General features: G+C 41.6%; 1 protein-coding gene across 2 annotated transcripts in view; it reads right to left on the bottom strand.

Annotated features, from left to right (window-relative positions):
• Window positions 1–16812, bottom strand: part of Dnah5 (dynein, axonemal, heavy chain 5) — a 317192-nt gene that overhangs the window by 196977 nt on the left and 103403 nt on the right. For both annotated transcript variants that reach the window (XM_006520014.2, NM_133365.3), the window contains exons 17-21: window positions 11372–11517; window positions 5614–5776; window positions 4542–4775; window positions 2853–3043; window positions 2677–2764 (exon numbers count right to left, since the gene is read on the bottom strand). In XM_006520014.2, the coding sequence (XP_006520077.1) occupies window positions 2677–2764; window positions 2853–3043; window positions 4542–4775; window positions 5614–5776; window positions 11372–11517 (822 nt within the window). The remainder of the gene's footprint in view (window positions 1–2676; window positions 2765–2852; window positions 3044–4541; window positions 4776–5613; window positions 5777–11371; window positions 11518–16812) is intronic.

The following is a 16812-nucleotide window of genomic DNA, read 5'->3' as shown; positions in this document are numbered from 1 at the left end:
GTTTTAGAATGTGAAAAAAAAAATAGATATTGCTCCAAATAATGCACAAGTGACCAGGAACCACATGAAAGGGTACTGAGAGTCTCTTGCCACCACAGAAATTCACACTAAAAATACAATGAGACACTGCTCTGTACCTGTGACAATGGCTATAGACAAAAGGCAGGCGAGAATGCGGTTAGTGACAATGGAGAGAAAAGGCAATGAACCCCTCCTGTATTGCCAGTGGGAGAAGCAAATGCCGCTGTACCTGCCAAAGATTGTGTGGCCTTTCTTTCAGTGTTCAACACAAACTCACCATAAGCCCAGCAGTCCTACTTGTCAGTCTATCCCTAGAGAATCAAAAACATGGCCACAGAAAATCTTGGGGTTGCAGAGCAACTCACTTGGTAAAATGTTTGCCACTTGGGCCTGAGAACCTGAGTTTACATCTTCCTCACCCACATCAGCTCTGGGTTTGCAGCGTGTATGTGTAACCAGCACTGGGTGGCAGGGGGAAAGGGGCGGACCCCTGGAGCATTCTGGCCAGGTAGTTTAGCCAGTGGATGATCCTCAGGATCAGTGAGAGACCCTGTCTCAAATCACAAGATGCAATGCAACTGAGGAAGACACCTAACATCAGCTTCTGAGTGCCACATGTGCATGTACACACATGATCAACCAAACACGAGCAAACACATGAACACGTGCAAAATACACACATGCACTGCACCATATTTACCAGAATTCTTAATGAAAGTACAAAATGGAAGCAATTGAACTGTTCACTAACGTATTAATGCATAAATAAAATATAGTCTGTCTGTACTGTGAAATACAGTCCAATGATAAAAAGAAATGAATATTATGGGCCCACAATCCTAGCACTCAGGAGGTGGGAGAGGGAGAATCTTGAGCTCAAGAGTAGCCTGACCTACCTAACAAGTTCAAGGCCAGCCTAAGCTACACAGTAAGTTCCTCTATCAAACAAACAAGTCTAAGAATGAAGCCAGAAGCACAGCATTTGCCTGGCATGTGCAGGACCTGGGATCCCATCTATGGTGCTACGATAGGGAAAATGTAACACAAATGCTACACATTGATGAAAATAGAAATAGCATGACAATGGGGAAAAACAGTCACAGAACCCACACATGGAATGACCCATCCCTAGGGATGGGACATAGATCACTGGCTTCCAAGGGATGAACAGAAAGAGAAAGCAAAATGAATGCTGACTGGTACAGGGGTTCATTCTGAGATAATAAAAAATGTTCTAAATTTAGACAATGATGATGCTCAAAGTATACGACACACACACACACCCTCTTAACTGTACAGTTAAAGACAGCCAGGTTGCTTCTGTTGCAGTCTGTTGCTTCAGTTCTTTGGTCATGTTTTCAGTACATATTTTTTTTCTTCTCTGGCTATGATTCATGACTGAACATATTCTCCGTAGACGACTCTGAGCTGTAAATGATTCTAGGAGCTAAAGCGATGTTTACAGATTAAATTGGCCTAATACCATAATATATGATCTCTTTTTTATATCTAATTCATGGTTTAGTTGTATGTATGTGTTGGTGGGGGGAGTGGGTGTCATGTGCGCATAAGTGAAGGTGCCCACAGAAATCAGATGCCCTGGAGCTGGAGAAGCAAGCAGTTGTGAGCCACCAGAAAGTGGTGCTGGGAACCAGACTCAGGTCTGCAGCAAGAGCACTATCTATTCCTAGCTAACGAGCCATCTGTCCAGCTCCAGATAATGCTTTTTAGCTTAATCAAATAATAAATAAATTAAATGAATAAACAAACAAATAAGTTATTTATGGAACCATATTTTCAACTCTTTCTACCTTCCTCATTTGGAGTATTTCAAAGAGGTACGGGCTTCAGTTTCTTCCTCGTATTCAATTTTATCATCTTGGAGGAGAGCAACGCCGACAAAATTGTACTGTGTCTGCTCGCCTTGGTTCAGACAGAAAGGGAGTTTGAGGACTGAAGAGGACATCTGATATCATTAGCGACTTGGATGTCTCATGCTCCCCAGTTTTACAGACTACAAATGAAAGCTGCAGGATGCAAAGCAGCATTCAGGATGTGTTAACAAAACAGAACTCACAGTAGGTCAAATATATCTGTAACGTGCCAGGGAATACTCACTGTGATGAAAGCCAGTTTTTCAGTAAAGTGTGAATTTAAACGCACTTCCTATCTTCAGCCATTAATAGATCAGACCAACCAAAGTCAGTGTTGCACCAGATTATGCAGATGCAACAGAAGCAGGAGATAGCGCGACACTGACAGATCCGTACGTGAATCTTAAAGTTTTTAAACCCAAAATGGGCTGAAAGATTGATGCTCTTATTGAACATGATTTGAAAACCGCATGTGGCACAGGAGATACTAGAGATCTCTGTGAAACAGAACTTTCCAAGACCACGCTTTAAAAGTTGGGAGCATGGCTCGGCAATTGAGATCCCTTGCTCTTCTTGCAGACGACCCCAGATCAGTTCCCAGCACTATATAAGGTGGCTTGCAACTTCCTGTGTCTCCAGCTCCCTCTTCTGGCCTCCATGAGCATCTACACGGACATATACAAACAAACAGAGACACACAAACACACAAGGGGTAGGACAAGGAATGGGGAGAGGGAGAGAGAGAGACTTTCAATCTCTAAAATCGTTAAAGCAGGCTTACCTTGCAGCTCATTTTCCTCCACCTCAGCGTCTGAATCACTGTCTTCGTTGTTCTTCACGGCAGCCATTTTTCTTTCATGCATCTTTCTCTAGAATGGAATAAGGATGCTCTTCAACTTTGCCCCATCTTTAAAAACAGCAGCTTCCGAATGGATCGATATTTCACACTCTACCAACCTTGGACAACAGCTCGCTGCTCCACTGTCTAACCCCCTTGGGGACACTGATGATGCATTCCACGGCTTTGTTCAGCGTCTGCTGTATGTCTTCCAGGGCAGGAGTCATAGCGATGTTGGGAATGGCCAGAGTGACACTTGCCCGGAAAATGGGCAGATGGTTCTGCTTTGCCTTAGACGCATCATTACTGTCTGAGTTAACACACCATTTTTAGTTGAAAAAAATGGAATATACTTAATAGACTCTGCCAAAAATTAAAGCACACATAATACACATGTAATGGGACAAACATTTCTCAAATCAATGAGTGCATGGACATTTTAAGATCTGGTTTTGCTCAGTAGAATAGTGATTCAGTGAATCGCAGGTCATTCTGCTGATCGTAGCTTGCTGGTACATCTCCATAGACGGAAACTTTCATTTAAGAATCAGAATCAAGTATAAAGTCTTACCTAAGATTTTAAATACAATGGTGGCAAGCAAAGTCATGCCAACAAGGAGTTAAATGCGGAGTAAGCAAAGAAGAAATGAAGAGCAAATACTATAATAAATGAAAGTTAAAACAAGCGACTTTTGGAATTTTAAATAAAATACCTCCCACAATGAATATATTCCAAACTTTGGAGCAGTTCCACACGCAGGAAAAATGTAAATGTAACTCATTGTCTATAATAACAAGGCTTTTAAAGTTGACTCTAGCTTTAGGTTTAAGTATTTAGACAGAGGAGCGTGAGTACAAGCATGTGTACATGAGCTGCGCATAAGCTAATACGGTTGAAAACACCTGCAATGCACAAAGCTATGCAGTAACTATGATTTAATATATTAACATTTGAGCCAACGTTTGATGGATTCTTTCAACAGCCTTGTGTCTAAAGAAAGACCTGTCTTTCCTTCTGAAGTAAATCAAAGCCACGCCCCAGAACATTCTCTCACAGGCCCTGATTTTCTTCATCTGCTTTAAACACAATAGTATGCTCCTCTTTCATTACAAATCTTCCAAATAAGGTTTTATTATCCTATTTTGTCTCAATTAATTACTATTTCCGTTGTAGTTTATGCGTTCTCTACTATTCTTACTTTAGTTTTTTTTTTTAATTTTAGATTTTTAACTTCAGAATACTCCTACCATTTGTGGGATTTTGTAGCCACACATAGAAAAGCCAAAACCTTTTTCTGAACACTGCTAGAAAATAATGAGGGCATTCAGAATGAAAAACCGAAGTATCATGGAAATAGTGAAATAAATTCTAATTTTAAATGGATGCCGTCAATCGCTTATCATTACTAAGACTGGTTAATAATTAATAAGATTGGTTAAGAATTTGTCACTGATAACTCTCTCATGTTTTTCCTCTCTTGGATTAAATAATTTTCTTTATGCCTTTGTCTTATTACAGGGAATTTTTAAAATTATGTTGATTTTTGTGTCATCGGGATTTCAGAACCCTTGGCAAACTAATCTTTCTGGGCCCTGGGTTTCTCGGTTTTAACATACGTGATGAGAGGATCCACGCCATAGAATTAGCTGGGATGACCAAAGTTCATACTGTTTACAGTTATAAGGAAGGACCCAATAAATGGCAGAGTGTTTGAAATTATTTAAATTTAATAGGAATATACACCACACACACACGTGCGCGCGCCTTCTACATAATTAACCAACAGGCACACTGTGCAAGATCATACCCCGGAAGTTAATCATGTGGGAGAAGTGAATGCGTCTGCGAATGGCCTCAAGTGTATTCCTGGTCACTTTCAAAAGAGCATCTGTGTTCTGGTGGTTAAAGTGGGAGAGCAGCTCACGGGCTTCCTCTAACACCTCGGTTTCTTTCTTCTTTCTTGCAGTTGCTGTCAATGGCAGAGAGCTGGCCCCGGCATTGAAGGAAGATGCCAAGGCCTCAGAATGCCCTTCTCTTCTTCCTGAGAGAGAGAGATCAATCCATTACATTACAGGGAGAAAACTAAGATAAATTACATGCAAGCTCAATATCAATCAAATGCCTTACGTCTGAGAAAGTGAGGTCACAGAAGAACAGGAAGAAGAAATGGAGGCATAAGGTGGCCCAATAGAGATCATCTCCATGTGAGAAAACAGCCAATAACAGATCCAGGAATGCAGGTTAAAAGTTACACTAGTGAAGGGGTTTGCAACCCCATAGGAAGAACAACATCAACCAACCAGAACCCCCCCCCAAAAAAAAACTCTCAGGGACTAAACCACCAACTAAAGAGTATACATAGAGGGACCCCTTTCTCCAGCTGGATATGTAGCAGAGGATGGCCTTATCTGGCATCAGTGGGAGAGAAACCCTTGATCCTGTGAAGACTCGATGACCCAGTGTAGGGGAATGCTAGGGCGGGGAGGCAGGAGTGGGTGGGAGAATGGGCAGCACCCTTATAGAAGCAGGGGAGAACAGAAGGAGATGGCGGTTTGTGGAAGGAAAACTGGGGAGGGGGATAACATTCAAAATGTAAATAAATAAATAACCAATTAATTAAAACTACACTGGGCCTCAGAGACCTGTATTCTAGTTTGTTCTCTCCCAACAATAGCACTAAAAACCCTGGGAAATGACATCTCCCCCTCACCCCATAGGAAAATGTTTGTATAGTTTGACACAAAATATTTAGGATAAGCAACTGAGCCATTTGTGCAAAATCATAATTTCAGATTCATAGGTATCAGTATAAGTGAGGTGATGTTTATAGAAGTATAAAAAATTAAATTTTAGTTTTCAGCGAATATCCCATCTCTCACCTGAAGTGTTACCGCTAGGACTGGCGTTCTCATGGCAGACGTTTTCGGCTGCTTCTTCAGGTGGTACATCCACATCCAATAACATGTTTATTAGCTCATTGACTGCTTCCTCCACAAGGGAGCTTTTAAAATGGAGTAGCTGCGCACCACTCACACAGAGATCCTAAGGGCAAGAAGAACAAAGGATGATGGTCACGTGTCTTGGTCACGTGTCTTTATCTAGCTCCTGAAAGTTCGTCAGGAAGAGCAGAAAGAGCACAGATCTGGCCTTCAACTGATACTTTAGCTTCATTGATGGTTTCACACTGTGGTGATTAATCTCAATGGTCAGCTTGAGATCTAGAATTACATTGGGGAGGGAAATCTGTCTACAGTGGGTAGTTCCATTCCCTAGGCTTGAACCCTACACGATATAAAAGTGAAGAACCTGAGCTGAACATAAATATCCAAAACCTCTTACTTTTCGACTGTGACAGTGACATGGACAGCTGCCTCCAGTTCCTGATGCTCTGACTGCCCTGCCAGGGTGCACTGTAACCTGCGACTGTCACCCACAGTAAGCCCTTCCCCCTTAAGTGGCTTTTGTAGTGATATTTTATCACAGCGACCTAAAAAGTAACTAAACAGCAACATACTCCACGTTCACCCAACCAGGTACCCCAAGAAGAAAGCATTAAAGATAAGAGACCTAACTGGACCCAGGCAAATAGACCAAAGCTGCAGGGTGTTAGTTAGTTAGTTAGTTAGTTAGTTAGTTAGTTAGTTAGTTAGTTCGTTCGTTCGTTCGTTCGTTCGTTCGTTATTTGTTAGTTCCTGTTAGTTTGTTAGTTTTTCATTTTTTGGTTTTTTTCCCCAGCATGGCAGAAGCTACTCCCAAAGCTATCAGCAGTGTCTCATCCCCTGGAATTCCTATCATATGATGTGAATCTACCCTTCATATGATGTGAACCTGCTCTCTCCAGTTGTCTTCCCATCTCATCATTTGTGACAAGCCACTGCCACGTACTTCATTTCAGATCTACACTCACTTCAGCTAGGTTGTACATTTCTCAGAAGTGGAACAAGGCAGATGTAACACAATATGAAGCACTGTGGTAGATTTACATAAAGATAGGTAAACCGCACAGAAGTGTCTCTTTTATCACCTACTTGAGGGAGAGCCCAGTGAATGTAGACTTGTCAGTCAGTCACCATTTCCAAGTCCATTTCAATTTACATTGATATATACATCGAGGGGCTAACATGTTCATGGACTGTCCACATCCAATAGTTCATGGTTTTGATACCTTCTCACTCAGCACTCTTGATATCTACCCACCCCTTTTCTGCAGGCCATGTGACATTTTAGTGCTATTAATATGTGGAACAAACTTTTAAACTTAGTCATTACCAAGAAAAATATCAAACAATAAGTTCACATAACTCAACTTCACCTAACTACAAATCTTTACCTGGTCTTATTTTGTTTTGTTTTTGAAGCCAGAAGATAGGGAGTAGTGCTGTGAGATGCTGGTCTATTGATATACATGATATGACTATTAAACACATAAACTCAAAACAACTGTAGATACCCACACCTACCAAGCCAGTTAAGATGTCCAGCAAGGAGAGGGAGAACCTCCTCTGGTTCCATCCCCAGCTGAGGACATTTGATAGCTACTGGGGAAGGGAAAGTCGGTTTTCCTTGAGGAGTGGCCATTGGCAGGTTGCCTGTGTCCTAGTGGATCATCCCACAGACATGTGCATATGGGCAATGTTGATTGGACTCAGTGTGATATTTTGTAAATGACTTGGACCAGGGGAGTTTGAGGAATGAAGCTGGTATGGATATGATTAAGATGCATTATAACATGTATGAATTTTTCTAAGAATAAATTAAAAATAGTTTATGTAGTTGCATGTACTCTATGTGATGTACTCTATGAAAGTATTAAGAGCAGTGTCCAGAACTAAGGAAGTCCAGACACTATTGCAGATACCAAGAAGTGCTTGCTGACAGGAGCCTAATATAGCTGTCTCCTCAGAGGCTCTGCAAGAGACTGACAAATACAGAGGTGGATGTTCACAGCCAACCATTGGACTGAGCAAAGGGTCTCCAATGGAGGAGTTAGAGAAAGGACTGAAGGAGCTAAACAGGTTTGCAACCTCACAGGAAGAACAACAATATCAACCAACCACACACCCCCAGACCTCCCAGGGACTAAACCACCAACCAAAGAGTACAAATGGAGGGATCCATGGCTCCAGCTGCATATGTAGCAGAGGATGGCCTTGCCAGGCATCAATGGGAGGAGAGGCCCTGGGTCCTGTGAAGGCTCAATGGATGCCCCAGTGTAGGGGAATGCCAGGTCAGGAAGGTGGGAGTGAAGGGAGCACCCTCATAGAAGGAAGGGAAAGGGGAATGGGATAGGGGATTTGCAGAGGAGAAACCAGGAAGGGGGATAACATTTGAAATGTAAAGAAATAAAATAACCAATTAAAAAATTTCTCAAAAGAAAGAGAAAACTATCAAATGACACTCAATCAGGAATCCTCATTCTAAATCAGTTGTCCTCTAAGAGATTTTTAATATTTTTAAATTATTTTTGAGGCATTTGACTCTATGTTGGAGAGGCTCAAAATGGACCATATCATCTCCCATTCTCAAGACCAGGTCTCCCACAAAAGAAATCTTCAGCTGACTTCCTCACAGTTGTTCACATCTGCTCAGCAGCAGGAGTATGTATTTGCAACCCCAGAACTTCTTTCTACTGTGTGTTCTGGGAAACAACTCTCAGTGACTAACACTATCACTCCAAGATTATCCAAAGCCATCAACTCTTTCTAATAGAAGACATAATTATAAAAGTGCAAACGACATACAAATTAATAAAACAGAACAAACAGAATGAGGACAGGGACAGAATAATGATGGATTAATCCAAATGTTCCTATGTCACACAACACCAAAAAGATGCTCCCTCCAACACCTGCCACTCTCAGTGACTCATCTACATGGTGACAACAGGCATAAAAAAGTGTCCAAAGGCTCTGTCTTTGAGTCCCCAACATCCCCTTCTTTACCATACAGTTCACACAGAAAGAGAAAAGCCCAAGAGGCCCCCAACTCAACCCAAAGGACTACAAGCAGTTGTGCAAGGAAGAGAGCAGGACAACTCAACACAAAGAACTACAAGCAGCTGTAGTTCTTCCCCAGGGAAGAGCACAGTGATTGGTTACTCAAAACCAGTCAGCCCTGAATTATACACATAATGGACACTATGCATACTGAGCAGGCTATATTTATGTCATTAGATTATGTGTGTGTGTGTGTGTGTGTGTGTGTGTGTGTGTGTGTGTGTGTGTGTCTATAAATGAATACATATATGTATGTAATAATTAATGAAAGGGGAGCCATGAATTTGAAAGAGCAAGAAGGAATGTCTAGAAGTATTTGGAGTGAGAAAAGGAATGAGCAAATGTTGTAATTATATTATATTCTCAAAAACAAAAGAATTAAGAATTTTAAAACAATAGATGCATAAATGAAGAAAATTAAAAATATAAAACAAACAATTTGTAGAAATGAGTCAACTGAAAGCACTCACTTATACTGGTAGTCAAAATACAGATTAATTTAGATTTATGATTTTGCTATTCAAACTGAAATTAATAAAATATAATAAACAGTATTTGTCAGAGGGTAGTGAAATTGGTATCACTGTATTATGGCATTATACATTGGGATCTTCCTTTGAAAAGCAATTTGTCTATAACTACAAAAAGCTGTGAAATGAAACTAAACAATATGATACAATAATCCTATTTAGAGGCAATGGTCCTGAAGACCAAAAAAAAAAAAAGATTTATCATAGATATTTATTACAGCTTTTGGCAAAATTGACAATTTTGTAAGCCATTTAATGTCCAGTAGTAAGAAGCAAGATATATCATCTCAATAAAATGTTATGAAGGTATCACTTACGTGTGCCCATGAAAGTCATATAGTGACATGAAAAAATATAGATAGATGATAGATAGATTGCAAAGAAATACTAGCTAAGAGGCAAAGCATAAAAGCAGTATGCAAGCCTGCAGGGAGTACAATGAGAGTCATGAAAATCATAAAAACCAATGGTGATACAATTGGTATAAACGCTAATTTCTCTATTTTTAAAACATAAAACTTGACATAAACCACAGAACTGAATGCTTTCTCTTATGATGAGGAGGGAACTTAAAAACCAGCAGAAAAAAAAATTTTTAAACCATTGTGAGACGGGCAAACAGAATTCTAAAATGTGGGCAACCCTAATGTAGATTGAAGTTTATCAAATAAAGCACAAAGGTTTTTAACACCAAATGCCTGGTCCTCTTAAAGGCTTGCCTGTGAGTATGAAACCCTCCTCTTCCAATGAGATCAGACTCAGGTGGGTTCTCACTGCTGACTGGCTGAGAAACATGGATTCTGTGGCTAGAATACTTCTGTAAAGAGCATGGTTTATACCAAAAATACTCCATTCCTTCTAAGACTCTGAGACTTTTCGTGTAAAGCAGAGTGTGTCATGGTGACAGAAGCCAATAAAAACTCATAGCATTGGGGATGGAGGGAATGGCTCAGTGGATAAGAAGGCTTGTTGATCTTCCAGAGTTCAGAGTTCAGGCCAAGAGAGGACAGAAACCTGATGCCCTCTGTGTATGCCCTCCTACACACACACACACACACACACACACACACACACACACACATACACATGCAGATGAAATAAAATAAGATTTAAATTTTTTTAAAAAAGAACTTTGAGGGTCAAGCAGTCAAGCATTGAACTTCCCTGGGCAAAAGGCTTGCTCTTGAATTGCTGTAGTTTAATTGTTGACAGACAGGTGAGTGAAAAGAGTTTCCCATGAATCCCCACTAGAGAGAGAAAGATTGTGCCAGGCTTCCCCCAGACTCTACCTGCCTCCTGCATTATCTAACTGTGGCTTTCACTCTGTCTCGGTGATAAGTCCCATCTCTAGTGCAGCCTCAAGCTGACAGGGATGTCATGGGTCCTCCAGTAAGCACTACTGACCAACAATAATAAAGACACTATTGAAGAGTGTCTATCACCAGAATACCCACAGGGAATGTTGTAAATAAGGCCAATGTGTCATTCCCAAAAAGTATAGAGCCTCTCTGACAGTAGCTAGGTCCTCATGTAAGAAGAACGCACTCCATTTGCAAGGATGTTTGGGAAATTATGGAGACCTTCTGAGGAGATTCTTTTCATACATTGATGTATGATAAACCTGTAAATACCGTCTCTGCTCTGAGTAGTTTAAACACAGCCTCTGATATTTCCCAGTGTTCCTGGGAAGGAGTCCAGAAACTCTATGCTACACAATACTGGTATTGAAACAGCTCTAGGGAGGTGCTTGAGGAAGACAGCTTGCCCAGAAGCTGCGCCCAGCTACTTCATAATTAACCCTTGCTTACTGAAGCTCTTCAGAAAAAGAAAAATAACTCTGCCTTCCATAAAATGTAGAAAAATTAGACACATATATCACAGCAACACCCCCTCTAGCTGATCTGAAAGGAGGTAAATTATCAGTAGCTGTGCGATAGCATTTTCCTTATCTTCCTTTTGTCGGATGGCTCTACATTTGAATCACATCTATAATGGAGCGGAAGATATCTTTTTTTCATTCCTAATTTGTGCTTCAAATATTCCTTTTATATTTTAAAACCTTAATCCCAGAAAGTTTTTTTTTTCTTTTTTTAAGTCAGTCTTCTGCTAACCTTTGTCATTTGGAGGAATTCTTCACAAGTCAGGGGGTCATCCTGAGGGAGCTGACAAAGAGCCATGCTACTCATTTCCTCCAGGATGGCGTGGATGCGGAACTCAATCAAGTCATTGACCCGGTCAAGCAGCAGCTCCAGGTCCTCTTTGGGAAAAAAAAAAAAAAAAAAAAAAAAGACAGGTTAGTGAAGCATTTCCTCAGACATGGACACAAGATTGGTTGATAGCGGGGACATCAGGGTTAAAGATGCTTGGGTTATACATGTCTGTCTTAGTTACCTTTCTATTACTGTAAAAAGACACTCTGACCATAGCAACTTATAGAAGTGTTTAATGAGGGCTTTCTTACAGTTTCAGAGAGTGAGTTGGTGATTATCGTGGTGGGGAACATGGAAAAAAGGTAGTCGGGAATAGTGCTGGAGCAGTAGCTAAGAGCTTACATATTGAGACACATCCTCTAGTCAGAGGGAGGCACAGAAAGCATGCTAGGAATGCCATGGGTTTCTGAAACCTCCAAACCCAGCCTCAGCGAGACACCTCCAAAAAACGTCACATTTCCCAATCCTTCCCAAACAGTTCCACCAACTATGGACAACTATATTCAAAAATATTTGAATGCTTTCATTCAAATGCACAAGCCTATGAGGGTCATTCTTATTATAAGCAACACAGTGTCCTTGGTACTTTTGGTTGTTACACATGTGGCTGTTGTAGACTGTTCCTCCTTTAACAGTTTCCAGCTTCCCAGTATGCTAGGCTCTGATTCATCTTCTCAGGAGGGCACCCGTGACTGCATGGATAGAGTTCCCTGGTCCTAGATTTCCTATGGCCTGATCATTCTCCCATCTTTATGCGCATCATGTTTGCCATGTTTGTGTCTGCTTCTTTGATAATTCATGTTTCCATCATTACATCTTGAACCTTTTTATGTCAGGGCCCATTCCAAAGGGAGCCTTCCATAACTGTGATTGAAATGAAATTCTGCCTCTTTTGACTCTTCCTTAAATCCATACCTTCACTACCTAAAGTTCAATAATTTTCAAGCCAATTCATTCAGGCAAGTGCTCAATAATACCAGTTAATTCTTCCTGATATTATTCAATGCATAAAGAATCAACACTTCTGCTTAAGTGAGTGCACACAACAGAAATCTTTTGTTTCCTCCTGATTCTTCACAACATCTTCAAAGACATTTGTGAAAAGTTGAAAAAAAAATTCCCAAGGAGACCCCTAATCCTCTCGGAATATTGCCTTACAAGACAAAGGGGACTTTGCAACCATATTAAGGACCTTGAGATTAGGAGACTTTTCTGGGTTATGTAGGCAGAGTTGTCATAAGGACCTTACAAGAGGAAGCTGTGAAAGGTTAAACTGAAATAAAGAAGAACACAACCATGGATGGAGAAGGGCTGAGAGAAAACAGGTTGGCCATGAGACACAGCTAGCTCTGAGCATACATGGTCATTCCCTACAGATGTAGGAAGCCAGTAAAATCCAGAAAGGTTACTCTGTAGTTTCTGGGAAGAACCTTCTCTGAAGATGCTTTGATTTTAGCCATGAGACTCTTTGGATTTCTGACCCCTGTGATTGTGCTGGCTCGCGTATTCCAATGAAGAATCCAACCATTCTTGAGACTTAAGACAATTTGTTTAATCTCATGAAAGCAGCTTCTCTAAGGAGCAATTGAGAGCATCACAGGAAGCCACAAATGGTCAAAGTACAGAGAACTGTTGACCAGAAGGTGCCCAACTACAATGGCTATATCTAGCATGGTGCTCAATTTTGTTCTTCATTATCTTCTTTGTTTAAGTTATAAAAAGAAAACACACTTTTAAAAAGAGAATTAGGATTTCTTTAGACCCTATCTACTTCTCTCTAGCTAGCATCTAATAAAATATCCAAATTGCTAATGCTCTAATCCTAATTCCTCTCTAGGGAAAATACTGCTAAAGACTACCTTAGCAGCCTGTTCTAATTTGATTGTGATAACTCTCACTATGAAGGCTTTATATACCTTATAAATGCCTCCTTAGAGATTTTAGCTCATTTACTCTTGTTATATTTCCTACGGAGAGCTACTTTGGAAAGAATATTGGTTTAGAGGCAAGGAAAGTCATCTTTATTGCTTCTATCTGTTCAACACTAGATGCCGTTTAGCATCTCCGGATTGTTCCTTTCTAACCTTTAAATTGAGGATTCTTTTAAAAACTGGTGCACAGCTTTCTCCATCCTCCTAATGCTATGGCTATCTAATTTTGCACCTTTCCCTATCCCATTGAAAACTCTAGTGGGCCTAAAATACACTTCATAGATATGCAAAAACAACTCTGTTAAAATTTATCTTTGAAGCTAGTTCTCACTTAAGTAAGGAAAAGTATGCAACTGCCTTAGGTAGGTTTTCTACTGCTGCGATAAACATCATGACCAAAAGCAACTTAAGAGGTCAGGGTTTATTTCATCTAAGAGCTTGTAGTCCATTATCCAGGGAACTTAAGACAGGAAGCTGGGCTGGGCAGTGGTGGCACATGCCTTAATCCCAGCACTTGGGAGGCAGAGGCAGGCGGATTTCTGAGTTCAAAGCCAGAACTCAGAGTCTACAGAGTGAGTTCCAAGACAGCCAGGACTACACAGAGAAACCTTGTCTCAAAAAAACCAAACCAACCAAACAAACAAACAAAAAAGACAGGAATCAGGGTGGAGGAACTGAAGCAAAAGTTATGGGCGAGTACTGCTTATTAGCTTGCTCCTCAAATATTCTTGATAAGAATGTGCTTGCTAAATTAGCACATATTAAGTAGTATATAGTTATTTGGAAGGTGCAGTAAGAAATGTACTGAGAAGACAAGATCCTAGTTATTAAAGTTATCAATAAGCCAATATTTCAGGGCAAACAAAGAAACAGAGGCATATAAAGAGAGACAGAGACATACAAAGAGAGACAGAGAGTATCACAGGAGTTACCTAGAAGGCAATCCCAGGAAAACGCAAGCCAGAGAAGAAGTAACGTGATAAAATGGGTCAGGAAAAAGGTCAGAGAAGTGAAGTAATGGAAATTATGCGATTAGGATTCTGTAAGTACTGGACCACTTCCAACACCAGATTGACAGAAAAGAAATAGAAGAAGAAATAGGCTGGGATTTAAGCCCTTTGCAGTCAGCTTGGGAGAAAGATGGAGTTGAGTCACACCACTAGGAGACTTGTGCAATACAGAACCTCTGGTCCCAGCTATCAGCACAACAGAGGCCCTGGGAGGAGGTGGACCTGAGATAATGTAGTCAGAGCAAAGGTCTTATCCCAGGCTATAAAACATAGACTAAGTTGGGTCATGAAGAAGAAATGACAGATAACACTAGTTTGGGGAAAGGAATAAAAATTTCTCATTTAAAAAAAAAAAATCCAGGCTGGAGAGATGGCTCAGCAGTTAAGAGCACTGACTGCTCTTCTGGAGGTCCTGAGTCCCATTCCCAGCAACCACATGGTGGCTCACAACCATCTGTAATGAGGTCTGATGCCCTCTTCTGGTGTGTCTGAAGACAGCAACAAAGTACTACATATACTAAGTAAATAAATCTTTATTAAAAAAATATTCTACCATTTTGTTCCAATCTGTATGTCCCTCTTTACATAGGAGATATAGAGCTAGTATATTCTAGAAGGCACCTATGAACTCTGGGAACTATCTCATGAAAGAGTTCACTTTTGGACAGTGAGAGAATGTGAAAACCTTATGTAAAACAAACATTTCCAACTGTTTAACATCCAGATGAACTTTTTGTGGCTCTTTTTGAACCCAGTTTTTCTGTTTTGTTTTGTTTGTTGTTTTTTGTTTGTGGCATTGCTGGCTTATTCTGGGAAACAGGATCCAACAGAGTGTGACTTCTTACATATGTTTTAAGCATTGCTCCCTAGTTACAGAAAACCAACACTTGCTTAAACTCTTCTCATTCCAAATGCCCTGTCCTTTAGCACTTTGCTGCACCCAAATCCAGATCCCCTAAACTGCTGAGGAGTCTGCAGGAGAGCTCAGGGGTAGAGCATTTGTCTACTGTATGCACACGGAGCTCTGAGTTTGATCTAAGACATAAGGATAATGAGGAAGAATAGAAAGAGGAGAAGATGAAAAGAGAGAGAGAGATGGCAAAAGGAAGGAGAGAGATTTAAAAATTAGCACAGAAGTTAAATGGCCTTAAAAATCATTTGGATACTAAAAATTGCAAATAAGAGTCAACAAAATTACATGGAAAACCTTGGGGAATAAAAGTGAATAACGAATATTTAGAGTTTCTAAGAAATTCCGCTTGGTCCCGGACCCGCCGAACTTAGGAAATTAGTCTGAACAGGTGAGAGGGTGCGCCAGAGAACCTGACAGCCTCTGGAACAGGCAGAAGCACAGAGGGGCTGAGGCAGCACCCTGTGTGGGCCGGGGACAGCCGGCCACCTTCCGGACCGGAGGACAGGTGCCCGCCCGGCTGGGGAGGCGACCTAAGCCACAGCAGCAGTGGTCGCCATCTTGGTCCGAGACCCGCCGAACTTAGGAAATTAGTCTGAACAGGTGAGAGGGTGCGCCAGAGAACCTGACAGCTTCTGGAACAGGCGGAAGCACAGAGGCGCGGAGGCAGCACCCTTTGTGGGCCGGGGACAGCCAGCCACCGTCCGGACCGGAGGACAGGTGCCCGCCCGGCTGGGGAGGCGGCCTAAGCCACAGCAGCAGCGGTCGCCATCTTGGTCCGAGACCCGCCGAACTTAGGAAATTAGTCTGAACAGGTGAGAGGGTGCGCCAGAGAACCTGACAGCTTCTGGAACAGGCAGAAGCACAGAGGCGCTGAGGCAGCACCCTGTGTGGGCCGGGGACAGCCGGCCACCTTCCGGACCGGAGGACAGGTGCCCACCCGGCTGGGGAGGCGGCCTAAGCCACAGCAGCAGCGGTCGCCATCTTGGTCCCGGGACTCCAAGGAACTTAGGAATTTAGTCTGCTTAGGTGAGAGTCTGTACCACCTGGGAACTGCCAAAGCAACACACTGTCTGAGAAAGGTCCTGTTTTGGGCCTTCTTCTTCGGCCAGGAGGAGGTCCAAATACAAGATATCTGCGCACCTTCCCTGTAAGAGAGCTTGCCAGCAGAGAGTGCTCTGAGCACTGAAACTCAGAGGAGAGAATCTGTCTCCCAGGTCTGCTGATAGACGGTAACAGAATCACCAGAAGAACAATCTCTAAACAGAGTCAACTATAACTACTAACTCCAGAGATTACCAGATGGCGAAAGGTAAACGGAGGAATCTTACTAACAGGAACCAAGACCACTCACCATCACCAGAACCCAGCACACCCACTTCGCCCAGTCCAGGGAACCCCAACACACCTGAGAACCTAGACCTAGATTTAAAAGCATATCTCATGATGATGGTAGAGGACATCAAGAAGGACTTTAATAAATCACTTAAA

This window comes from Mus musculus, chromosome 15, assembly GCF_000001635.26.
Source record: "Mus musculus strain C57BL/6J chromosome 15, GRCm38.p6 C57BL/6J".
Taxonomy (NCBI): domain Eukaryota; kingdom Metazoa; phylum Chordata; class Mammalia; order Rodentia; family Muridae; genus Mus; species Mus musculus.
The sequence above is the reverse complement of the archived record's forward strand: the minus strand, read 5'-3'. Positions and strand labels throughout refer to the sequence as shown.